Source organism: Bos mutus, chromosome 4 (genome assembly GCF_027580195.1).
Source record: "Bos mutus isolate GX-2022 chromosome 4, NWIPB_WYAK_1.1, whole genome shotgun sequence".
Classification (NCBI taxonomy): Eukaryota; Metazoa; Chordata; class Mammalia; order Artiodactyla; family Bovidae; genus Bos; species Bos mutus.
Genome location: NC_091620.1, coordinates 78,071,678 through 78,099,061, shown reverse-complemented (window position 1 = coordinate 78,099,061; position 27,384 = coordinate 78,071,678). Strand labels below are relative to the sequence as shown.

General features: G+C 41.6%; 1 protein-coding gene across 1 annotated transcript in view; it reads right to left on the bottom strand.

The window, feature by feature from the left end:
* GNAI1 (G protein subunit alpha i1) overlaps positions 1-25,059 on the bottom strand; it is a 105,234-nt gene extending 80,175 nt beyond the window's left edge. The window contains exon 1 of the mRNA XM_005900849.3: positions 24,615-25,059. Coding sequence (XP_005900911.1) covers positions 24,615-24,732 — 118 coding nt within the window. The 5' untranslated portion in view covers positions 24,733-25,059. The remainder of the gene's footprint in view (positions 1-24,614) is intronic.
* Between the last annotated feature and the right edge of the window lie 2,325 nt (positions 25,060-27,384).

The window sequence follows — 27,384 nt, the reverse complement described above, 5'->3', positions numbered from 1 at the left end:
CATGCATGTATGCACTGAAGAAGGAAATGGCAACCCACTCCAGTATTCTTGCTTGGAAAATCCCAGGGACAGAGGAGCCTGGTAGGCTGCCGTCTATGGGGTCGCACAGAGTCAGACACGACTGAAGCAACTTAGCAGCAGCAGCAATGGAAATAGAATGAAGAAAATAAATATGAAACTAGAGACATCAATTCAAAATGAATCACATTGACCGAATTTTTTTGCTTGTATCCTTTAATAGCTTAAGGACTGAATAGTGAACAGCTCCGAATTTGAAATCCTGGTGCCTCCCTGTATATGTTCAAATACCACCTCCAGCATTTACTCCTCCTATAATGTTTCCTTTTGCTTTATGTTACCACTAAACTCCTTGAATTTTGATGCTTTTGAACTGTGGTGTTGGAGAAGACTATTGAGAGTCCCTTGGACTGCAAGGAGACCCAACCAGTCAATCCTAAAGCAAATCAGTCCTGAATATTCATTGGAAGGAATGATGCTGAAGCTCCAATACTTTAGCCATCTGATGTGAAGAACTGAGTCACTGGAAAAGACCCTGATGCTGGGAAAGATTGAAGGCAGGAAGAGAAGTGGGCAACAGAGGATGAGATGGCCAGATGGCATCATCGACTCAACGGACATGAGTTTGGACAAGATCTGGGAGTTGGTGATGGACAGGGAAGTCTGGCATGCTGCAGTCCATGGGGCTGCAAAGAGTCGGACATGACTGAGCAACTGAATTGAAACTCCTTGAGAGTAACACCCATGTTTGATATGTGTTGGCATCTGCTATGGAAGTCAATTTAATATTTATTAGTGAATCTGCATTTACCTCCAAATATACCTTGTTTCCCCCATATACAAAATCAGGTTACTTGGTGGGTATAGTACTGAGCCTTATGATTCATGTTATCACAGATGATGCCTCAATGGGCATTTATTCCAATGATAGTGAGACCATAGGAGTGAGGGGTTTGAATAACTCAATTAGAGAAAGGGGGGAGAGAATTGGGGCATTTTGCCTAATAGTATAGGCATGCCAAAAGCAAAGGCAATGTATACCTGACTCATACCACAACCAGCACAGAATAAATGTTAGTGGGAATTGTATATGTAGTTTTGTTTGTAATTTTTTTTGGCTTTGTAGCTGATTAGGAGTAAGAAATGTATGACTTTTTTAAACCTAATTACATGTTTGCACAACTGTATATAATTGTGATACTGCAATACATTTAAAACAGTATTAGAAATCTGTAAGAATTGTTTTCTCTTTATTAAGGATCCAGATATTATTCAATTTGGACGAAGGCTGTTCCAAACTCTCTGTACTCATGAACATATATGGGCAGGACTGGAAATCGGGAAGGATGGAAGGGTGTTCCTAGAAAGAGGAACAGCATGAGGAAGGGTATCCATGGGGGAAGCATGTGCAGTGTGCAGAGAGAGACAAGGGATCATCACGGGAAACACAGAAAGGCAGGGCAGATGCCAAACCACAGAGGTTGTTGATTACAAAAGTAATAAACATGGTAATTTTCTGTAAGTAATCACAACTACTACATACTTCTGAGTAGTTACTGCTAAGATCAAGGCTGTCACTCAGAAGCATTAAGTTAGAATGAAGGGCAGAAAGTGTGTAGGTAGGAAGTCCTGGTAGGAAGAAATTACTACAGTTCGACCTAAGATGAAAACAAAAAAAAAGGATGATGAACAAGACAATGGAAATTATTAGCAAACAAGTCTTGGGAAGTAACAGATGTGAAACACACACACAAAAAGAGGGTGCAAAAACTGACAAGAATTAGTGAAGAGTAATAATACTTCAGTGTTCTTATGTAATATTTCAGTCAAACAGAAATATCTGGAAAATAAGAGAATCACACCTGTGTGGTGTATCCAGCACACTGCTTGAGACATAAAGCACTAGCACCCTGGATAGCCCTCCCTCATTCATCCCCTCTCTCCCCTCAGGAATCACCTGCACTTTGAATTTGATGTTTATCCTCTCCATGCATTTCTTTATACTTTTGCTATATACATTTGTACCTATAAACATATGGTATAGTTCTTAAGATTTTTTTTTAACTTTACTTGATTGTGCCATAGACTAGAAAGTTGCTCAGTCGTGTCCGACTCTTTGCGACTCCATGGACTATACAGTCCACAGAACCCTCCAGGCCAGGATACTAGAGTGGGTAGCCGTTCCATTCTCCAGGGGATCTTCCCAACCCAGGGATCGAACCCAGGTCTCCCGCATTGCAGGTGGATTCTTTACCAGTTGAGCCACCAGGGGAGCCCTGATGTGCCATAGAGCATTTACATTTACAAAATGCATACGTAACTTAACATTGTCAGTGAAATTTATCATATATGCACTTTCTCTTTGAGTATTTCATTCATAGAGTTGTTTATAGTACTCCATTTTTAATATAAACTCTTATTTATTCCTGCTCATTTACTCCTGAATATGAATAATTCTAGTATTTCCAAATTTTGCTTTTACTACTAACAATATTGCAGGAAATATTTTTCTTGGTATAAGTGTTAACACTTTCTCTGGAGTCCATACCTAGGAGTAGGATTCCTTGGTCTGAAGGATATACATCTTTACTAGATATGGACAAAACATTACCCCAAATGGTTCTGCCCTGATGCTCCCACCAACAGTGTACGAAAGTTGTCCAGATCAGTATTTGGTGTTGTCTGATTCTAATAAGTGTGAAATGGCATCTCGTTTTAATTTGCACTTCCACGAAACATATGCTACATTTCCCCCCCACTTTGTTTAGAGTGCATATGTCATCAATGTTAATACAAATGAATTAATCAATCTTGCCTACTACAATTTGCAATGTTTTTTCTTCTTGTATAAGAAAGTCTTCTCTACTTCTGTTAAAAGTTCTTAAGTTGTGTATCCTAAAGGCACATATAACTAAGTGAATACAAAAATATCAAGTCATAGTTACATGGTCTAACAATTTAAACGATTCTAAACCATAACGAAGGCTGAAAGCGCAAGTGGCTCAGTCGTGTCCAGCTCTTTGAGAAACCATGGACTATACAGTCCATGGAATTCTCTAGGCCACAATACTGGAGTGGGTAGCCCTTCCCTTCCCCAGGGGATCTTCTCAACCCAGGGATCAAAGCCAGGTCTCCCAGACTGCAGGAGGATTCTTTACTAGCTGAGCCACAAGGTAAGAGCAAGTTCTGAGAGATGGTGCAGGAAAGGGAGGCCTGGCGTGCTGCAGTTCATGGGGGTCGCAAACAGTCGGACACGACTGAGCGACTGAACTGAACTGTATCAACCTCAAGACTGAACAGCTCAGAACATAGGAGACAATGAATAGGACTGATAGAAAAGCTTAACAGAAAGCAATTTTGTTGTCTGAAACACAACAAATAAATTATTTTCTTATACTGGATATATATAAAGGATTCAGAAGCAATGCCATATATTTTTTAAACAGTCTGACAGCCCTTCTCTTGGCTTTACTGAGAAGCAGGCTCAGTGACCCTGCACTCCTCTCACACCACAGCTGCCTGGACCAGAAAAGAGTGAGCACTGGATCAACAGGAGGCCCATTCTTCACCTTCCAAAGACCTGTGACTTCAGAGCTTGGGGTAAAAGCTGTGATAGGCAGATCAGATCTGTCTAATTTTAGAAAACTAATTAAGAGTTTGACAGAATGTGGTCCACTGGAGAAGGGAATGGCAAACCACTTCAGTATTCTTGCCCTGAGAACCACATGAACAGTATGAAAAGGCAAATGACAGGATACTGAAAGAGAAATTCCCCAGGTCGGTAGGTGCCCAGTATGCTACTGGAGATCAGTAGAGAAATAACTCCAGAAAGAATGAAGGGATGGAGCTAAAGCAAAAACAATACCCAGTTGTGGATGTGACTGGTGATAGAAGCAAGGTCCGATGCTGTAAAGAGCAATATTGCATAGGAACTTGGAATGTCAGGTCCATGAATCAAGGCAAATTGGAAGTGGTCAAACAGATGGCAAGAGTGAACGTCGACATTCTAGGAATCAGCGAACTAAAATGGACTGGAATGGGTTAATTTAAATCAGATGACCATTATATCTACTACTGTGGGCAAGAATCCCTTAGAAGAAATGGAGTAGCCATCATGGTTAACAAAAGTCTGAAATTCAGTACTTGGATGCAATCTCAAAAACAACAGAATGATCTCAGTTCGTTTCCAACACAAACCATTCAATATCATAGTAATCCAAGCCTATGCCCCAACCAGGAATGCTGAAGAACCTGATATGAATGGTTCTATGAAGACCTACAAGACCTTTTAGAACTAACACCCAAAAAAGATGTCCTTTTCATTATAGGGGACTGGAATGCAAAAGTAGGAAGTCAAGAAACACCTGGAGTAACAGGCAATTTGGGCCTTGGGGCACATAATGAAGCGGGGCAAAGGCTAATATAGAGTTTTGCCAAGAGAACACACTGGTCATAGCAAACACCCTCTTCTAACAACACAAGAGAGGACTCTACACATGGACATCACGAGATGGTCAACACTGAAATCAGATTGATTATATTCTTTGCAGCCAAAGATGAAGAAGCTCTATACAGTCAGCAAAAACATGACCGGGAGATGACTGTGGCTCAGATCATGAATTCCTTATTGCCAACTTCAGACTTAAATTGAAGAAAGTAGGGAAAACCACTAGATCATTCAGGTATGACCTAAATCAAATCCCTTATGATTATACAGTGGAAGTGAGAAATAGATTTAAGGGGCTAGATCTGATAGAGTGCCTGATGAGCTATGGACCGAGTTTCGAGATACTGTACAGGAGACAGGGATCAAGACCATCCCCATGGAAAAGAAATGCAAAAAAGCAAAATGGCTGTCTGGGGAGGTCTTACAAATAGCTGTGAAAAGAAGAGAAGCAAAAAGCAAAGGAGAAAGGAAAATACATAAGCATCTGAATGCAGAGTTCCAAAGAATAGCAAGGAGAGATAAGAAGGCCTTCCTCAGCGATCAATGCAAAGAAATAGAGGAAAACAACAGAAAGGAAGACTAGAAATCTCTTCAAGAAAATCAGAGATACCAAGGGAACATTTCATGCAAAGATGAGCTCGATAAAGGACAGAAATGGTACGGACCTAACAGAAGTAGAAGATACTAAGAAGAGGTGGCAAGAATACAAAGAAGAACTGTACAAAAAAGATCTTCATGACCCAGATAATCACAATGGTGTGATCACTCACCTAGAGCCAGACATCCTGGAAGGTGAAGTCAAGTGGGCCTTAGAAAGCATCACTATGAACAAAGTTAGTGGAGGTGATGGAATTCCAGGTGAGCTATTTCAAATCCTGAAAGATGATGTTGTGAAAGTGCTGCTGCACTCAATAGGCCAGCAAATTTGGAAAACTCAGCAGTGGCCACAGGACTGGAAAAGGTCAGTTTTCATTCCAATCCCAAAGAAAGGCAATGCTGAGGAATGCTCAAACTACCCCACAATTGCACTCATCTCACACGCTAGTAAAGTAATGCTCAAAATTCTCCAAGCCAGGCTTCAGCAATATGTGAACTGTGAACTTCCAGATGTTCAAGCTGGTTTTAGAAAAGGCAGAGGAACCAGAGATCAAATTGCCAACGTCCGCTAGATCATCGAAAAAACAAGAGAGTTCCAGAAAAACATCTATTTCTGCTTTATTGACTATGCCAAAGCCTTTGACTGTGTGGATCACAATAAACTGTGGAGAATTCTGAAAGAGATGGGAATACCAGACCACTGACCTGCCTCTTGAGAAACCTGTATGCAGGTCAGGAAGCAACAGTTAGAACTGGACATGGAACAACAGACTAGTTCCAAATAGAAAAAGGAGTACATCAAAGCTATATATTGTCACCCTGCTTATTTAACTTATATGCAGAGTACATCATGAGAAACGCTGGGCTGGAAGAAGCATAAGCTGGAATCAAGATTGCCGGGAAAAATATCAATAACCTCAGATATGCAGATGACACCACTCTTATGGCAGAAAGTGAAGAGGAACTAAAAAGCCTCTTGATGAAAGTGAAAGAGGAGAGTGAAGAAGTTGGCTTAAAGCTCAACATTCAGAAAACGAAGATCATGGCATCTGGTCCCATCACTTCATGGCAAATAGATGAGGAAACAGTGGAAACAGTGGATGACTTTATTTTGGGGGGCTCCAAAATCACTGCAGATGGTGACTGCAGCCATGAAATTAAAAGACGCTTACTCCTTGGAAGGAAAGTTATGACCAACCTAGATAGCATATTAAAAAGCAGAGACATTACTTTGCCAACAAAGGTTTGTCTAGTCAAGGCTATGGTTTTTCCAGTGGTCATGTATGGATGTGAGAGCTGGACTGTGACGAACGCTAAGCCTGGAAAAATTGATGCTTTTGAACTGTGGTGCTGGAGAAGACTCTTGAGAGTCCCTTCGACTGCAAGGAGATCCAAACAGTCCATTCTAAAAATCAGGCCTGGGTGTTCTTTGGAAGGACTGATTCTGAAGCTGAAACTCCAATACTTTGGCCACCTCAAGCGAAGAGTTGACTCATCGGAAAAGATCCTGATGCTGGGAGGGATTGGGGGCGGGAGGAGATGGGGACGACAAAGGATGAGATGGCTGGATGGCATCACCGACTTGATGGACATGAGTCTGAGTGAACTCCGGGAGTTGGTGATGGACAGGGAGGCCTGGCTTGCTGCGATTCATGGGGTTGCAAAGAGTCAGACACAACTGAGCAACTGAACTGAACTGAACTGAATTAAGGGTTTGAGGCTGTGAGTGGTGCAAGGTGAACTTTAAGTTCATGGAATGTGGAAACCAGCGGCTGGATGGAAATCATGGAGGCAGTGCTGTACACAAGCCAGAACCAAAGGTCCCAGCCCTGATTCCTCACCTGCCAATTTAAAGAGTTTCAGCCTTGGGCTTCCTCTGAGCCTCTTGTAATGACGCCCTCTGTGTCAGAGCCAGCTTGAGGAGCATCTCTTCCTAGCCAATAAAGAGCCCCACCTAACAACAGAAATGTTCTTCACACACTTATCCTGTCAGATATTTACTGTATCTATCAGCACAGATGCCAGTTTACATTTAAGAGAATGAGATCTATCATTAAATATAAAATTAAGAGAAGTAGAGAGCTAGAAAGGAAGAAAAAACTTTGTGAATATGTTATGTCCAAGAAAGTTGAACAATGTGTCTTTTATAAAGTCTCTTTACTGATGCTGTAACAGCAGACTGCATTAAAGTATGAAACTACCATGGATCTATATCATATAATCCATTATTAATAGAAGAAATACATTCAAAAGACTAATAACACAAAGGCTCTGGCTAAATGCTTCCTTAAGGCCACACATCAAGTTTTAGAAAGTTAATTATAGTAAACTAAAGCTTGAAATGACAACAAATGTAAATGATACTTATACATAATTAAAAACCAACTTCTCTTCAATCATACTATCTATATGGGAAACACGTGACAAACAATTACTCCCCTATATATGCACTTGAAATGTTCTAGCAAATAAGCTGATTATATTGATTGCAACCTTACCCACATAATATTTAATAGTTAGAAATATCAAAAAATCTAAACACCTAATCTTAACTTAGATTTTCTTAATTTAAGATGTCTTCCCGGGTGGCTCAGCTGGTAAAGAGTCTGCCTGCAATGCGGGAGACCTGTGTTCAAATCCTGGGTCGGGAAGATTCCCCTAGAGAAGAAAATGGCAATCCACTCCAGTATTCTTGCCTGGAGAATTCCACAGACAGAGGAGCCTGGTGGGCTACAGTCAATGGGGTCACAAAGAGTTGGACACAACTGAGTCATCACACACACACACAATCTTAACTTTCAGAATCCAGACAAAATCATTATGACAAATTATGTTTTAAGAATATAATTCTTAAATTAATAAAGTTCAACTCTCAACTTATTCCCCCATGTATAGGAACTCATTCTAGAAATTCTTCATGGCTATGTTTATTCAGAAAAAATAAGTTGCGTACCTGACAGACTCATTCTGATGTTTGAATTTTCTAACATTTTTGTTTTTTAAAATAACATTTGCCCACTAATGAACAAAAACATCCACACACACCCAAACGTAATTCAAACTCTACACAAGTCTATAAATCACACAAAGCTTAAGTCCTGCTGACTGACTGTCAAAAGCTAGCCACTATGAAGAGTCTGTTGGAGAAGGCAATGGCACCCCACTCCAGTACTCTTGCCTGGAAAATCCCATGGGCGGAGGAGCCTTGAAGGCTGCAGTCCATGGGGTCGCTAAGAGTCAGACATGACTGAATGACCTCACTTTCACTTTTCACTTTCATGCATTGGAGAAGGAAATGGCAACCCACTCCAGTGTTCTTGCCAGGAGAATCTCAGGGACGATGGAGCCTGATGGGCTGCCATCTATGGGGTTGCACAGAGTCGGACATGACTGAAGCAAGTTAGCAGCAGCAGCAGCAGCATGAAGAATCTGTTAAGAGTTTCATATTTTTCAGAATCATTCTTTATATACTGCTTACTTCTTAGATTAGAGCTTCAGTTACTTTGGATGTGACTGCAAGAACTACAATGGGCTATGTTTGTAGACTGACAACCTTCCTGGAAATTAGTTCTGAAATACCACGTGCACAGTATAAGTCACTGTGGAGCTCATTACATATTTTCTGCTCTGAAAGTTTTTGAACAGCTTTTGGCAAAAAGCAGTAAAATTCAACTTGACGTATAAAGTGCAATCATCCAGAGCAAAGTTAAAATGATCTCTACTACAAAGGGTAAGACAAATGTCAGAGTGGAAGAAACCCAGAATCCAGTTTTTAATACTTAAACTTGTAACATGCCAAAAATAACCATATTGTTCTTATCTAATGGTAAAATGCTTAAAGAATGCTTTCTCTACTTTAATTAATACCAGCTTCCCAGAGATTTTTCCATTCCCAGATACCTAAATGCAGGCCATAGGGTTGGCATTCTATAAATATTCGTTGAATGAATTTACATATGTTTCATAAGAACCAGATGTCATAGCTAACTTAAAGTAAGCCCGGCCAGCTAATGATACTATAATGAAAACACAAGTCATTGAACATTTATGCTATATTTAATCACATTTTGTAAGTGCAAGTCAGTAAACATTAATGTGACAGATAAGTTTTCTAAGACCAGAACTCCCTTTAAGGGCAGGGGAAATGTGTTATATGTGCACATAGATTAGGAAAGCTGAGGTTATAAAAGTGGCAATGGCTATAAACTTCCTCAGACTTTATAACCATCTTTTCTTTACTTCTAACAAAGGAATTTCATCATGAACTTTACCAGATGAAAATGTTCATAAAAAATTATAAGGTCACATGCAACCTGACCTGAACAATTATATCATCAAAAGAAGAAATCCACTTAAAAATTCTTGCTAAACACACAGAAGATTCATTATCACTAATTATAGTTTTTGATCACTTTCCAGGAAGTGCATGCTTCCATGCAAGATAGTATCAAGTAGTTTCTTTCAAAATGCACTACTAAAACAAGACTCCAGATTAACATTAAAAGTTGACAACAAAATGGTAAGTGGTAAGAATTATACAGAACTCCCTTAGTGGCTCATAGATAAAGAATTCACCTGCCAATGAAGGAGACACAAGAGACATGGGTTCAATCCCTGGGTCGGAAAGATTCCCTGAAGAAGGAAATGGCAACCCAGTCCAGTGTTCGTGCCTGGGAAATCCCATGGATAGAGAAGCCTAGTGGGCTACAGTCCATGGGGCTGCAAAAGAGTCAGACATGACTTAGCAATAAAACAACAACAAGCATTATACATGCATGCACATATATGTGAATGCATAAAACATAATGAGTGCTTACTCTGAACAAAGTACTCTTTTAAATACTTTATTGAGAAGGTTATGGGAGGCTTCAAGAATGTGGCAAAGACAGGATAAGTCTTGCAAAATGTGTACAAATGGATAAATGGGAACAATCCAGGAGGATCACCTACTCAAGGAATTTGCTTCTCCAAGTATGGCCTGGGCTGTGGATCAGCAGCCAAGGGATCCCCTCTGAGCTTGTGAGAAATGCAGAAACTCAGATCCCATCCCAGACCTACTGAATGAGAACCTGCATTTTAAAAGATTACGACTTACCTTTTTGTGTTTAAGAAGAACTGCTTTAGGAAAATAAAGGTGAGCACACATGGAGCAGCAAGAACTCACAATTAGGACAGTAGCGGAAAAAAACCAGCTTCAGAGCAGGAAGGTAAAGGACAATAGAGAATGTAATGTGAGAAATCTTTTAAAATTTTTTTGGTTTTTTTTCTCTTTCACATTTACATGAATAATGGGAAAGAGGCAGAAAAGGGTTCATCAGTGTCATCAAGACAGAAATGGGTGAAGACACATGGCGTACTTTCCAGGTATCACACGGCAGAGACTGCAACCCTGGCAGCCACAGGGCACTCAGTGGTCTGAGAGCAACCTCAAAAGGCACACGGGGACAAGGGAGGTACGGAGTCATCTCTAGGCTCATCTTTTTGAGCCCACGTTTCAGGCATGAATGGGATGTCAGAGAAGAGCCTGCTAAAGAAAGAAGGGCTTATTTGGGATCCTGGGGGAAGAAAGTCGCCTAAGGCAGCAATACCTTCAGGCAGCCTGGTGGTGTGACTCTGCAGAGAGAACACGCAAGTTCGTCTCCCTCCAGCACCTTGGCATCACCACAGCATCGATGCCACACAGAACCTTCCACAGGCTTGAGGTGACTAGACAAGGCAGAGCTCTCAGGGGGCTCACAGCTTGGCTACCACATTCTGGCTCTGCAAGAAAGGGCTGTCTGGAAAGGGGGAGACCAGGAGGCCCACAGCACCAGTAGAGACAGAGGACAGCCACGGCAGTGAGGCAGATGGTCCTGGCTGTGAATAAAACGAGACACAATGGACCAGCACCGATATCCCACTTCAGCAGTGGGTGCCAGTAGATGGGGAACCAGCTGTCTGCCAGGCTCATGGGCACAGTGGAAGTGAATGAGGATCCCCAGAAGACCCTCCCCACGGGGCTCACACACACAGGCGCACGTGAACACACACACACACATACCCCACACACACCCACACCTCTCAACCTAAGCAGAGATCTCGTAAGTGAAGGGTAGAGGGAAGCAAAAGAAAAAAAAAAGAGAGCACAGGAATGAAAGGAACCATAAACATTCAAATTCAAGGTTGCTGGATGGTAAAAAAAAAAAGTAAGGCAGGAAAATACTTAGAAAATAAAGTCAATGGTGATTTTGACTAATTAGGTGAGAGAACAAATAAAAAGTGAAGGATTGGTGATGACAGGAAGTAAGAAGAAGGAAACAGGAAGAAGAAGAAAGTGGTTTAGTGAGTGGAGGAGCGATGATGCTTCCAGTTTTAGAACACCATGTTAGGTAAGTGAGAAATAAACCTGTCCTCTGCCCTCAGTTCGCAAGACTGAGAGGAAAACTGCAGCAATACAGGGTGCCCAGGATTCACACAGGCCATGTATTGGTTAATATACACTCACACAAAAAAAACTGCAAGAGAGTACAATCTACTTACCATGAGATACAGTCAAGACACTACAAGTAGCTGCAAAGAGACTATGAAGTTAGTATTAATAAAAGTGATTTTTTAAGACAAAAAATACAGTAATAAACTATTTTTTAAAAGATTAAAAAGTTTCTAGAAATAAAATTGTCACCATTAGAAGTAAAAAAATAACACTTATGTTACAAGGCACATTAATTTATTACTGAATTGAGAAAGTAAACTAGAAGATTATCTAAGTAGCACACAACAAAGGATGAAAAAAAAAAAACCCAAAAAACAGGAGAGAGGTTAAGAGATGTGGAAGTTAGAATGAGACGCCCAAACTAATTATAAAAGAAACTTCAGTGAACAAAGCAAAGTCACACGACATTATCTCTTTAAAAAAGATATTGGTGTGCATTCCATGAGCATTTGTATAGTTTTCAATAATTTGGTATCACTAGAAAAGTCCACAATTTTAAAACATAAAGCAGCTTAAATACTGAATTAAAAGTGGAAATGATGGGAATATAGCCTAGTATTTTGAAAAGTTTAATGATAAAATATGGAATGAAACATTATAAAGGAGTATATGATTTTATTACTTTTAATTTTTATCTGGATTTTATTACTTTTAATGCCAGGCATGACTAGAGATTATTTATGGAACAAGACACAGGAGACTTTAAGGAAGTGTGAAGATGACAGAATCAGAGAGGATGGGACCGTCCTGTATGCCAAGAGAGGATGAAGGAGTTGAAGCCCGTGCAGAGCACTGGCCTTGAGTTGGGGAGCACCATCTCATCATTTCCAGCAACTCCACTGACCAGCATCAGCACTTTGTACTGTCACAACACATCTCTGGCAGGTATGCCTTGATCTGGTTGTTAGGGACACTGATGTGCTCAGTTTGTAAAAACTCAGGGGATCAAATTTTTCATAGAAATCTGTTATTCTTCAAAAGATTAACTTCAACACTACTAATCAGAAGGCAGTTTTCTTCTCCCACTACATTATATTGATCTTGTATGGTTTACTTACAGGTTCCGCTTTAAATAAATAAAAGGCATGTGCCCAAACAAGAAAAAATATATTGTAGATTAGATAAGTACAGGATTAAAAAAAAAATCTGGTAGAAACCTTAAATAGGTTAAATAGGCATGGTAAACAGAACAATTCCAGGTAATTCAAGGTTAAGTCTTAAGGGACTTCTTTGAAAAATTATTAAAATGCGTAAGTACTGTAACAAATTCAATGCTTCATTGTTTTTATGTCAAGGTTATGACCACTTTTCAAGAGATGCTGCTTCTCTCTTAAAAGTAAATTCATTTTAATTCTGGAGTTTTATTAGGAATCTATTTGAGTTAGCAATACAGGAAGTTTCAGAAGTTCTAAAATTTGTGGGAAATAATCATAAACTTCTGTAATAAATGGCATATTCATTTGAATCAACTCAAATTATGTTTCATAATTTATATTAACAGGTATGTTTTATTTTTAAGAAAGATAAAAGGAAAGTTTGCAGGAAACTGCTGCATTTATTCTATGAATGGGTAATAAAATGGTGAGAAAATTACCTCTAAATCATTTGTAAAATTTTCTATTTACTCAAAACTCACTCTCTACAGAATTCTTACCCTAGCACAGGTATTTAGCTGGTCTATTCCCAGTGGGGAGTCTGTTAACAGAAATCCAAGTCCCAGAAGAAAGCTGAGGTAGCACTGGAAACTAGTAATTACAACTGATTTTATACTTCTTCAGCTATGTACACACCCTTTGCTAAGAAGAGTCAACAAAAAGATTTAATATTTGTGACCATAAATGGATCAAACTGCAAGGAGGCAGGGAGGGAGGGCTGATTCCACGGAGTCTCTGAAGTATTTATAATAACAGTTTATATCAATACTTATTAAGATGTGTGTGCCATGAACAACTGGTCTAAGTACTGCACATACATTACCTGACTTTGTCTCCCAGCACTATAGGATAGCAATACTTATCGTCTGGAATTTATAGAAAACTGAGGCTTAAAGAACTGGTTAACTTGCCCAAGGTCTTAAAGAAAACATTTTACTGCCCAAGTTCTGGGTCAACCACCTTTCCCCAGTGGAGAGTCTCCCTACAGAACAAGAACAACAACAACAAAGCCTTGGAGGAACAGAAGTCCTTGTACATGGAAAAAGGACTGTAAACCACAGATGGCAAAGTCTCTTCTAGATTGTAGGTTTAGGTTCAATACAAAGCTTACCGCTGACAGAATCCACAAGTCCCTCAGAAGTACATGAAGGCAACGGGCAGACTTGTAACCACTTGATTTCTGAGATGCATGCCGCATCCACCCTCATCTCACAAGATCAACAAGCAGTCCCCGCCCCCGGTGTCTCTTCTGCCACTTCTCCCCCATTTTCCATTGTGAGGCGTTACCTTTACATATACATCTTCTTTCCCTAAGTAGACTGTAAATTCTCCCAAGGATTTAGCAAACCTAAGGAAAAATACCAAAAATATGAACCACACTTAACAAATGCCACCAATAACAATTCTCACCAGACGAAGGTCAGCAAGGCATAAAGAACACACTGATGAGCTTCTGAGCACCCCTGCTGGCTCCTGCAAGCCAGAGTTACCCAGAGTCGCATCATCCTGTAGGACAGATATGGTTGTGAGAGTATATTTAATGTCTTGTTGCATGACTGTATGCATTTTGAGAAAGCATTCAAATAGTATGTGAAGAATCCTGTTAAAAACAATGTGTTTACAACAAGGACCTACTGTGTAGCACAGGGAGCTCTGCTCATTGTTATGTGACAGCCTGGACCTGAGGGGACTTTGGGGAGAATGGATACATGTATATGTATGGCTGAGTCCCTGTGCTGCCCACCTAAAACTATCACAACACTGTAAATTGGTTATACTTCAATATAAAATACACAGTTAAAAAAATGTATTCAGAATATACAAATAAAAAATCACATTTCACTCCAACCACTTAGCAAGAGTCAAAATATTCTTCTGATCATGTAACAAGAATTTGGTCCTCTGTTATTTTTTAGAACTCTGTTAGATATAACATAGTAGGTTCTATCTAGTTACTCCTAACTAGCAATGTATTCGGAGAAGGCAATGGCACCCCACTCCAGTACTCTTGCCTGGAAAATTCCATGGGCAGAGGAGCCTGGTGGGCTGCAGTCCATGGGGTCGCTAAGAGTCAGACACAACTGAACGAATTCACTTTCACTTTTCACTTTCATGCATTGGAGAAGGAAATGGCAACCCACTCCAGTGTTCTTGCCTGGAGAATCCCAGGAACGGGGGAGCCTGGTGGGCTGTCGTTTATGGGGTCGCACAGAGTCGGACACGACTGAAGTGACTTAGCAGCAGCAGCAGCAAGGTATTGGAGAAGGCAATGGCAACCCACTCCAGTACTCTTGCCTGGAAAATCCCATGGACGGAGGAGCCTGGTAGGCTGCAGTCCATGGGGTCGCAGACAGTCAGGCACAACTGAGCAAATTTCACTTTCACTTTTCACTTTCATGCATGGGAGAAGGAAACGGCAACCCACTCCAGTGTTCTTGCCTGGAGAATCCCAGGGACAGAGGAGCCCAGAGGGCTGCCATCTATGGGGTCGCACAGAGTCAGACACAACTGAAGCAACGCAGCAGCAGCAGCAGCAAGGTATTAAACATAAATAGGCACACAATGGGCCAAAATTCACTAATTTACCCAAAGTACAAGGATAATATATTGACTTTTTCCCTTTAAAAGACTATTACTCAAAATGAATCATTTAACTAGTTACTCATTTAATTAATGCTTATGAAAAGACTAGGATGTGTCACCTCAGTAGGTGATAAGTCGTACAGGGTTCGGGCTCTGATGAAACCGCTCCGCACGTAGAGATGCAGCAAACACAAAAGCAAAAGGACAAGATGATTTCAAAGTGGTGTAACCTTGGAAGGGAGAGGAAAGAAGACTAATTTAGACTGAATGGTCCGGAAAAACTTCACTGAAGAGGCGGCAAACAAAGGAAAAGTCTTATTCATTCACACTACGTCTCAAGTGAAATACCGCAAGTTCAATATGAAGCACCAGAAATTGCTGGTTTCGCTGTTATCCTAACAGTTAAGTAACTTACAAGGGACCAAAGGATATAGTCCCAGGGACGGGGGAGCCTGGTGGCTGCCGTCTATGGGTCGCACAGAGTCGGACACGACTGAAGTGACTTAGCAGCAGCAAAGGATATAAAATTACCAACATTATGCATTCCCCAAGTTAAACACGAGATATCAGTGAGGGTATCTGCAAGTAGAGCGTTGCTACAACAAATACTAAAAATGTGGAAATGGCTTTAGAATTAAGCAATGGGTAGAAGCTGAAAGAATTCTGAGAAGCAGGGAAAAAAAGCCAAGATTTGCCTGGACATGCTTTTTAAAATACAGATATTAATGGCTCCCCTGGTGAGACTCAGAAGAAAGTGAGGAAGATGGTAGAGAAAACTAAATACCATCACGAACAGACTGTCAATAAACAGGTGAACTTAACATGTGCTGCTGCTGAGGATTTGGATGGAAAGGAGGAACGTATTATTAGAAACTAGAGGAAAGGGAACCCTTGTTATTTCATGGCAAAGCATAAGTGAATTATGTCCTGCAGTTATGTGGAAAGCAGAACTTGTGAACTATAAACTTGGATATTTAGACAAGGAGATTGGCAAGCAAACTGTTGAAGGTGCAACCTGTTTTTCTTTTACTGGTTATAGGAAAATGGGAGAGGAAAAAAGTACCAAATGAAAGAATGCTGTCAGATCACCATCATACAGACAAGAAACAGGCTGATAAAAAGGTGCTGCCTTTCCTTGAAAAGAAAGGATGAAAATTGAAGGGCGGAGTCCAGAGGCCACAAAGTGAAGCATAGTCACCAAGAGTGTTCGTAGGCCTTGAAACCTAACGTAGTTTGCAAAGTGTATGGGACCGAATACGCAGGCCTTTTTCTTTCCACTTTATCCCTTTTTGAATGAGAATGACTATTACTGATATCCTGATATTTCTGAACTGTGGTGTTGGAGAAGACTCTTAAGAGGCCCTTGGACTGCAGAGAGATCAAACCAGTCAATCCTAAAGCAAATCAGTCCTGAATACTCACTGAAAGGACTGATGTTGAAGCTGAAGCTCCAATACTTTGGCCACCTGATAAGAAGAACTGACTTACTGGAAAAGACCCTGATGCTGGGAAAGACTGAGGGCAGGAGGAGAAGGGGACGACAGAGGATGAGATAGTTGGATGGCATCACCTACGCGATGCACATGAGTTTGAGAAAGCTCTGGGAGTTGGTGATGGACAGGGGAGCCTGCCGTGTTGTAGTTGATGGGATTGCAAATAGTCAGACACGACTGAGTGACTGAACTGAACTGATGCCTGTTTTATAAGCTGTGCATTCTTACTATATTCTGGGAGCAGATAATGTGTTTTATAGTTTCACAGATAAAAAGAAATTTGGTTCCAGTATAAATTATATGAAGATTCTCACCCATACCAGAAGTAGATTCTGAGATCTGGATGAGATTTCAGGTGTTCAGTTGATGCCATAAGGCGCTGAGACTTTAAGGAGATCAAACCAGTCTGATTTGATTTCCTAAGGAAACCAAACCTGAATATTCACTGGAAGGACTGATGCTGAAGCTGAAGCTCCAATACTTTGGTCACCTGATGCGAAGAGCTGACTCATTGGAAAAGACCTTCCTTCATGCTGGGAAAGATTGAGGGCAAGAGAAGAAGAGGGCAACAGAGGATAAGATGGTTGGATGGCATCACCACCTCAATGGACATGAGTTTGAGCAAACTCCGGGAGACACTGGAGGACACCAAAGCCTGGCGTGTTGCGGTTCACGAGGGTGTAGAGTTGGACACGACTTGGTAACTGAATAGCAACAACTGTTTTTGCACGTGGGACGGACATGAATCTTTGGGAGCCAGAGGGCAGATTACAGTAGACAGAATAACAGTCCCCAAAGATGCCCATGCCCCCAGTCCCTGGAATCTATTAGCATGTTATCCTGCAAAACAAGGAACTTTGCAGATGTGATTCAAGACTCAGCTTCAGATAAGTCTGTTATCCTGGATTATTGGGGTGGGCCCAAAGTGATCACAAAGGTCCTTACAGGTGAAGGAGGGAGACAAGAGAGTCACGCTACATGAGAAAGCCTCCACTAGCCACTGCTGGCTTTGAAGATGAAGACGAGGCCATGAGCCAAAGAAAGCAGGTAGTCTCTAGACAGAGGTTGGATTCTCTCCCACAACCTCCAAAAAAAAGCAGCCCTAACAACATCTTGACTTGAGTTTGGTATAAGGCTCTGACCTACAGAAATGTAAAGGTAACAAACTGTGCATTGTTTTAAGCCACTAATTTTGTGGTAATGAACGTTCATTTTAAAATTATTTTTGTCTCATTTCTGTTAGGATTTTTAGCCCCACTTCTGTCAAAGTTTTAAAGTAGCATTTAACAAATTATAACAGAATGCAGCCTAAGCATTACAAAATCAGGTGCTGTTGACTTTAGCTTATTGAACTCAAATGCCATCTGGGGTCCAGTTTCACCAGTGTCACACTCTAGGATGTCAGACACTGGGTCACTACAAGCCAGAACATGTGACCAAAAAATACATGACTTAGAAATATGACAAATACATCAGGTCCTCCCATGTAAATTTGTGGTATACTGAATTTTCCAAGGCAGAGAGAAGTGCATAACAAAATACAAATTAAGATTGTGGTTGGACACTCAATTGTTGTCTTAAAAATCATAGCACTCTTTTCAAGGTTTAAATAACATCTTCCACCACATCCTATAATTTGGGTATCATATTTGAATATAGAGTTCCAAAGAATAGCAAGGAGAGATAAGAAGGCCTTCTTCAGTGATCAGTGCAAAGAAATAGAGAAAAATAATAGAATGGGAAATACTACAGAGATCTCTTCAAGAAAATGAGAGATACTAAGGGAACATTTCATGCAAACATGGGCTCAATAAAGGACAGAAATGGTATGGACCTAACAGAAGCAGAAGATATTAAGAAGAGGTGGCAAAAATACACAGAACTATACAAAAAAGATCTTCATGACCCAGATAACCATGATGGTGTGATCATTCACCTAGAGCCAGACATTCTGGAATGTGAAGACAAGTGGGCCTTAGGAAGCATCATTATGAACAAAGCTAGTGGAGGTGATGGAATTCCAGTTGAGCTATTTCAAATCCTGAAAGATGATGCTGTGAAAGTGCTGCACTCAATATGCCAGCAAATTTGGAAAACTCAGCAGTGGCCACAGGACTGGAAAAAGTCAGTTTTCATTCCAATTCCAAAGAAAGGCAATGCCAAAGAATGCTCAAACTACTACACAATTGCACTCATCTCACACACTAGCAAACTAATCCTCACAATTCTTCTAGATAGGCTTCAACAGTATGTGAACTGTGAATGTCCAGATGTTCAAGCTGGATTTAGAAAAGGTAGAGGAACAAGAGATCAAATTGCCAACATCTGCTGGATCATGGAAAAAGCAAGAGAGGTCCAGAAAAACATCTACTTCTGCTTTATTGACTATGCCAAAGCCTTTGACTGTGTGGATCACAACAAACTGTGAAAAATTCTTCTAGAGATGGGAATACCAGACCTGCCTCCTGAGAAATCTGTATGCAGGTCAGGAAGCAACAGTTGGAACTGGACATAGAACAGACTGGTTCCAAATAGGGAGAGGAGTGTGTCAAGGCTGTATATTGTCACCCTGCTTATTCAACTTATATGCAGAGTACATCATGTGAAATGCCAGGGTAGATGAAGCACAAGCTGGAATCAAGATTGCTGGGAGAAATACCAATAACCTCAGATATGCAGATGATGCCACCCTTATGACAGAAAGCAAAGAGGAACTAAATGGCCTCATGATGAAAAGTGAAAGAGGAGAATGAAATAGTTGGCTTAAAACTGAACATTCAGAAAATTAAGATCATGGCATCTGTTCCCATCACTTCATGGTAAATAATTGGGGAAACAATGGAAACAGTGACAGACTTTATTTTGGGGGGCTCCAAAATCACTGCAGATGGTGACTGCAGCCATGAAATTAAAAGCAGCTTGCTCCTTGGAAGCAAAGCTATGACCAACCTGGACAGCATATTAAAAAGCAGAGACTTTACTTTGCCAACAAAGGTCTGTCTAGTCAAAGCTATGGTTTTTCCAGTAGTTATGTATGGATGTGACAGTTGGACTGTGAAGACAGCTGAGTGCCAAAGAATTGATGCTTTTGAACTGTGGTGTTGGAGAAGACCCTTGAGAGTTCCTTGGAGATCCAACCAGTCAATGCTAAAGGAAATCAGTCCTGAATATGCACTGGAAGGACTGCATGGAGATCCAACTGCATGGAGATCCAACCAGTCAATGCTAAAGGAAATCAGTCCTGAATATTCACTGGAAGGACTGATGCTGAAGCTCCAATACTTTGGCCACCTGATGCAAAGAACTGACTCTCTGAAAAGACCCTGATGCTGAGAAAGATTGAGGGCGGGAGGAGAAGGGGATGACAGAGGACCAGACGGTTGGATGGTTTTGCCAACTCAATGGACACGAGTTTGAGGAGGCTCCGGGAGTTGGTTATGGACAGGGAGGCCTGGCATGCTGCAGTCCATGGGGTCGCAGAGTCAGACACGACTGAGTGACTGAACTGAACTAATTTTCTATCACTGATAAATTAATTTCATGTTCTTTATAGCTAAGAGTCCAAAAATAAAGAGTAAAAAAATGAGATCTAGGTTTAATAAAAGAAAATTCTTTAAGGAATAATACTACACTATAACAACATAAAAGACCCTCCTCAGGTATCCATTGTCATTTTCTTGAATTTACCTAACGTGTCAAATAAACATAATGACTGTGAAAAGTTCTTATTAAAAAAAAAATTATTAAACCAATCAACTTGCTTTTAGATACCATGCACTTATTTGGTTGTCATTTACTTTTACTGTTTCCTTTCTGTTTACATTCCCATCAATACTAAAAATGGCAAAGTATAAGGTTTATATTCCAGGTGAATTCTAGTCCTACACAAGATATTAACATAATTAAGAACTAAATATGGACTTGACAAAATAAAAGGGTTGTCAGGAAGACTTACAAAGATCCTGTTCCTGAAGTCTCACAATAGTTTGGGAAGCGGACAGGGCATAAAGCGAAATCATGCTGGAAGCCAGAGTGCAAATATGCTTCACCATATGCCAAGCATTCCTCTTTGGAGAAGAATGGTGCCCTGAGGAAAAGAGCGCAAGGACAGGGGGAAGCTAGGTCTACAAGAAAGCTTCTATTTTACAGGCAAAGGAGACGTCAAGAATGGTTTTCTGGAGTTAGCATGATACCTACTGTAGGCTAGAGGTGAATGAAGAGCAAAGGCAGGAAAGTCTACTGCAACTGGGCTGCCAGAGGCAGAGCAGAACCTGAACTATAAAAAATGAGAATGAAAAAGAGAAGATTACAGAAACATCAGCACTTTCAAAACACACATCACCACCACCTGTGGCTTCTATTACAGTAACTGCTAATATAAAGCAGGTGAGGAAGAGAGAAACAACCTCTGTTGAAATACCAGATCCACTCACTCACTCAAGGAACTTTCTGACATCTGAGATCCTGAGCCAACTCTAAGGAAATAGCTAAAGCAATGCAAAATCAGAAGTCCTGCAATGCCATAATTTCTCAACTAGAGGAGTCACGGGAAAGTTTAAAGAAAGCAAAGCGATGAACAGTATAGTTTCTCAAATAGCTCGTGGGTGGCAGGAATGGAAAAATATTCACCAAGTAGAAGAAATGCAGTTCCTCACCTCATTTTAAGAAGCTAAAGGAGATAAAAGGTGTGGATTTGTATTTGTTTGTTTGTGGGGATGACTCTGGTGGAGGGAAGGATAATGGGTGGAGTGAGAATAACAGCTCAAAGTTTCAGAATCAAATAATTTTAAAACAATTTGTACAAATTTTATTGGCATATTTTCTACCCTCATATATCATTGAAAATTATCATAAAATATGTAATAAGTACCCATATGTACAATATAGTCTCACTGAAACAGGTTTAATGATGATGGTAAGTCATAACATCCTCAAAGATATAACAATAAGATTTTCCCTTGAGACAGTCACATATAATGGAAAGAAAACTTTCATTATTAAAATAAGTTTCTTTAGGATTACCACTCTAATACTAAAGCCTGAAAGCTAAATCTAAAAGGTCGAACCACTTAAACCCTGACCTAATTTTCTTTAGGTCAATTAGACTAGGTCCTCCGTTTTGTAAGGCCTAATTCACTGCTCCTAGTAAGGACAGTGAAATACCTCTGAGTTTAAAATACATACATTTGTTCCCAATAACATAGACATCCAGTACCAAAAACTTTTTACTGATGTGTCTTATACCTGAATCTCTCAACCACATGTCTAAAATATAATTCTTGCCTTAACAAAAAATGAAATATAATGGACTATTTACTACACCATCTTAAAGGTACCTTAGGTGCTTTATGCCTTAAAAAAAAAAAATCATTTGATGAGAAAAAGAAATAAACAGAAAGAAAGCCTGATGTAAATGGAATTGACATTGGTTATAGGTTATCTAGACACCATTTTACATTTCTAGATGATTCAGTTGCTGCGTTTTACATGGAATGATTTAATTGAGCTCTTTACACACTAAGAACTAAAAAAAAAAAAAAATCCCCAAAAGAACCAAAGGTCAACACTTTACTGCTAAAGTCAAACTAGGAAAAAGAAATATTTTTTCAAACATTCCAAGAATAAGCCAACATTCTGTTTAAAGGAACTAGAATGTTGGAATTCTGGGCAAAAGGGTAGAGGGTAGGATGGGAGTAAGACAGACAAGGAGGAATGTTGGGCCAATAATATGATGCTGTGATGGGATTTCTACAGAGAAAGGGTGTGGGAACAGCACAAGACTAAAGCTAGAAAAGAGAGCTGAAAAAATTTAGCTACCTAAAGATTTTAAGTCATTCTGAAAGCTTTCTAATGTTATTGGTATGGAGAAACAAAACTCCTTAATTTCTTCTGAAAATCATAACTCTGCTACACCTCCCTCAGAGCTCTCACTACAGTTCATGGTAGAGATCCAAATTCAGGTTCTACCCTACAAATTCAGTATATATTTTTCAGTCTAGAAGAGCCACTCTCAGCTGAGATTAAACTTGTCCCTAGGGCATGTCTGGGAGATACCTGAGACATTAGTTGGAGGCCAAAGATTCTGCTAAGCTTCCTGTAAGGCACAACACAGCTTGCACAACAAAGAGATACTCCATCCAAAATGCCAATAGTGCTAAGTTTGAGAAATACTGATCTCTTCTGAATATAAGCAAACACCAACTCCTTGGGCCCTTATCCTTGTCCATTTCTAATAGACATCTATTTAAAGCATATTACCATACCAGAGGACTCATTTTTCAAGCCTTTAAACAAACATGGTGGATGGCTGACTCAAACTGAGCGTCACACAATACACTGAAATAATACATCAGAGCAGGAGTGCACAAACTGCTGGAAGAGAACTTTTCAATCCTTTTTCCATTTTTGTCTCAAGCACATTCCATTTGAAAGAGGAGCACCTATATGTTTCCATACCAAGGTATGTTCCTTCTGTGTTCAAGATACTAAAAATATATTGCCTTCCTCAAAAGACTATTTCTTTTTAATGTAAAAACTTAGGTAAACAGTATGAACTGAGAAAGATTTACTTTGGGTAGGGGGAGGTGTGGAAAAACCACCAGGTCTCTAAAATGCAAAGTTATTTCACAGTTTACTTGTAGAATGACTCGGATCATTATTACTTTTAGTCATGCCAAGTTTGCAGCTTCTAAGCCTACTAGTAATGGAGAAAAAACCCCACCATTTTTCCTGCAGTCATTAAACCAATGAAACAGAAGCTTACTGAAAATAGGCTTGTGCAATAGTATTTATTTTATTATAACTGTTACAAAAATAAAAGCAGTCGCTGCAGTGCAAATAAAGATTCTAAGAAATCTTTCACCTACTTCGCTACCTATAGGTAGGGTGGTGTGGTGTGTTTGCGGGGCGGGGCAAACAAAAGAAAATCCTAACTCACACATCAAAAATCTTAAACTGTGAATATTTTCCAAATGTATCCCTCAATCAAAATCCTGGATTACTCTTTTCACGTTCCCTTCCTTCAAACAACTGGAAAAGACCTCCGCAGAGCGTTTCACCACCAGAACAATACTAAGAACAAATAAAAGCCTTGCGTCGACCTGGCAAATCTCATTCATCAGAAGCCCTGGCAGCAGAGGAGAATCCTGTTGTCCCGTGTGACCCATTCACACCTTTCACATCGGTTTTACTGAAGCCAATGTTACCCAACTTTGGTGGTTCCCATGTCCCCACAGTATTAAAAAAATCCAGCATCCAGCATAGCCTACTTCCCCTGTAATCAGTGCTTCTTTAACCCTTACTGAGTCGCCATAGGAAGTTCACCAAAAAGACACAATTCAACCCTAAGGAGGCCCCACAAAAGGTGCACTGATTTCACAAAACGTGGCACTCTTGACATCCTCGAGGAAACCACAACCGCGATACGATGCCTTGTACGCAGGGTTTTAGCGCGGGGGGGTGCTTTTCTTTATTTTTCGTGAATGCCCTTTCATTTTCATAAAGCTGAGCTAACTTAAAAGAAGGGGGCTTCCCTGCGAACCGCTCCTGGGCTCCTGGTGAAATTTCACACCAGGCACGCGAGTGAAGTCTTGCCGCGCCACCGGCGAGTTCTCCGCGGCCAAGGGAGCAAAGAGAAAGGGAGGAGAGGGGCCCCCGCCTCAGCTCTGCGCCGCACAAGCTCGCGCTCCGAAACCATCCTCGGACGCTACACGATGCGCCCTCCGCCGCTTTGGCACTTCCCCTCCGGGTTTCCCAACCCCAAAGAGCCCAGCACAGCCGCGCACGGCTCTGCCGCCCGACCCCCGGGTTCCAGGCCCACCAGGCTCCCAACCGGGCCCGGCCGCTCTTACCGAGCAGCAGCAGCTTGACCTCGCGCGCCGCCTTCTCGCCATCCTCGCGGAGGTTCCGGTCGATCATCTTACTCCGCTCCACCGCCGCCTTGTCCTCGGCGCTCAGCGTACAGCCCATTGTGCCAGGAGCGAAAGCTGGCTGCCGCTCCCTCGAAGTCCGGCGCGCTGCCTCGAAACACAGGTGAATTCTTTCTTTCTGGATGCAGGCGTTCGAATTCCTCCTGACGCCGGCCACGCCACCCCTACCTCCTTCCGAAACTGAGCGAGGGCAGCGCTCTCTGCCGAAGGGCGAGCAGCAGCGCGCAGCTCTTTTCTACAGTCAGGCTCTACTCCTCGCCTCCCTAGGCGCCCCCTAAGACCAGGTTCCTAGGCTCTGGGAACAGCTACCAGCGGCCTCCTACTGGTGGCCGCGCTGCAGCCTCTAAGAAGCCCAGCTCGGCGAGGCGTCCGCGCGCCGCCGCGTCCCCGCCCCTGCCCGCCCCGCCCGCCGCCCCGCGACCACTCCCAGAGCGCGCGCCCGCGCACGAGCCCTCGGACCTCGCCCTCGGATGAGCGCGCGCGCCCGCGCTGCCGCGGACCCCGGCGCCGCACAGCCCGCGAGGGCCGGCCACCCGCGCGCGCGCCCCTGGGAAGCGCCCCCGGAGCCCCAAACCTCTCGGGAAATTCCCCTACCTGGCTTTCTACTCGAGAGTGTGATAATTTCTTCCCGTTTACTCACACCCAGGGATGTGTGCGGACCTGCCCCTTGGGGTGCGGGTGGGAGAGCTGCCAAAGTTGGAAACCGAAAAAAAACCAGTCCTGGGCGTTTGAGCATGCCCAGCTCGGGCGGGCGCGCGAGGGTTTTCAAAATGCAAACCCGTGTCAGCTGGCCTTCATGGCGGTGGGAGATAGAGCGAGCTGGTTCGGGAATGGAGCCATGGAGAAAGCAGAACAGGTCAAGTGCGGAACAGAAAAGTCCGGGGAGGACAAGAGGTCAACTTTCTTCCTTTTTTTTTTCTTCTCTCCTCCCTCCTACCATCCATTTTCACGTTCCTTTCCACAAGCAGAAAACATTTTGAAGGATTTCCTCAAACCTGAGAAAATGTGAGACAAAGAATCAAAGAGTATATTTTAAAAATAAGAACCAACACACCCACACAAACCTGCTCCTCACCGTAACTGACCTCCTCTGGGACTACATAGAAGCTTCCAAGCCAAGTTCTGCACCAATATTCATGACCATGTTAGTAAATCAGAAGCCAGTGGGCATGTCATTCCTTATTGCAGGCTTTGGCTTCCTCACCCATAAAATGAGATGGAATTGATCCACACTATCCTCCATCCTTCCAGCTTTACCTGGTCTGGGGGAATCTGTGGCCATTGGAGGCATCTCACCCATTGATGAATTCCATGTCATCAATGAGCATAGGTTTAAGATCTGGTCTCTGTCACTTGCACTACTACACTTTTCCTTACAGATATCACAGGAAATGTTGGTTGATTATAAGATTGGGTTGGTAGCAAAGAAAAACGTCTTCTTTGATGTGTTATATTAGGAAATTGCTCTAACAGAAACCAAAGAGCAACCATCTATAAGTCTTGTTTTCTAAAAATAAAAAGTTTGTTAAAAAAACTGGGCTTGAATTTTCCAAGAAGGTAAGGCTGAGCTGATGCTACAGGAAGGATAGCCTTAGAGTGGGTCTCCTAAGGAAGGCCTGGGGCCTGGGGCCTGGGGCCTGGGAGAGATTGCCAGTTTCCTCCTAATTGGACATGCCCTTTCCTGTTCTGCAGTAGTCAAACATGCCAGGCTCAAGAACTGCCATTTCAAGAACTGCCTCAACTTTTCCTATGGTCTTTTGTAAGATATCAGCAAAAAGGAGCAAGCTTTGAATTATAATGAATCATCTTTACCCTCTTTGTATTTCTTGGCAGTCTAAATGTTGATGTTCATCAGAAACTCTGGAATTAAAGTTGACAGAGTGAGTTTTCAACATAGTGTTTGCATATTTCCATTTTGTATTATCTGTGAGTCTTTCGATTGAAGCATCTTAGCACACATCAGTGTGTGCTAACAATAGGAATTTATTTCTCACAGCTCTGGAGGCTGGGAAGTCCAGGATCAAAGTACCAGCCAATTTAGTTTCCTGTTGAGGACTCTGCTTCTAGATTTCAGATGGCTACCTTCTTGCTGTGCTCTCACCTGTAGAGAGTAAGAGCTCTAATCTCTCTAACTCTTCTTATAAGGACATTAATCCCATCATGGGACCCCCTCACCCATAACCTGCCAAAGGCCCCGCCTCCAAATTCTGTCATACTGGAGTGAGGGCTTCAACATGTGAATGGCAGGGGCAGGGACACAAACTTTCACTTCATAACAGGGTATGTTTTGTTTAAGAGGAATAACCAGCTAAAAGAGTTAAGTGCAAAGTATATGATGGAAATAAAGGATTTTACTTAACAAAACAAATGGGCTTCCCTGGTAGCTCAGAGGGTAAAGTGTCTGACTGCAATGCGGGAGACCCGGGTTCAATCCCTGGGGTGGGAATATCCCCTGGAGGAAGAAATGGCAGCCCACTCCAGTACTCTTGCCTGGAGAATTCTATGGACAGAGGAGCTTGGTGGGCTACAGTCCATGGGGTGGCAAAGAGTTGGACACGACTGAGCTACTTCACTTCATTTCACCTAACAAACCGTGTTACCAGCAAGAGGATTTTGTTAGTAGTCCAGATATAAGGTGATAAAAATCATTCAAATTAATAATTTACATAATTATGACATTGAAAAACATGAT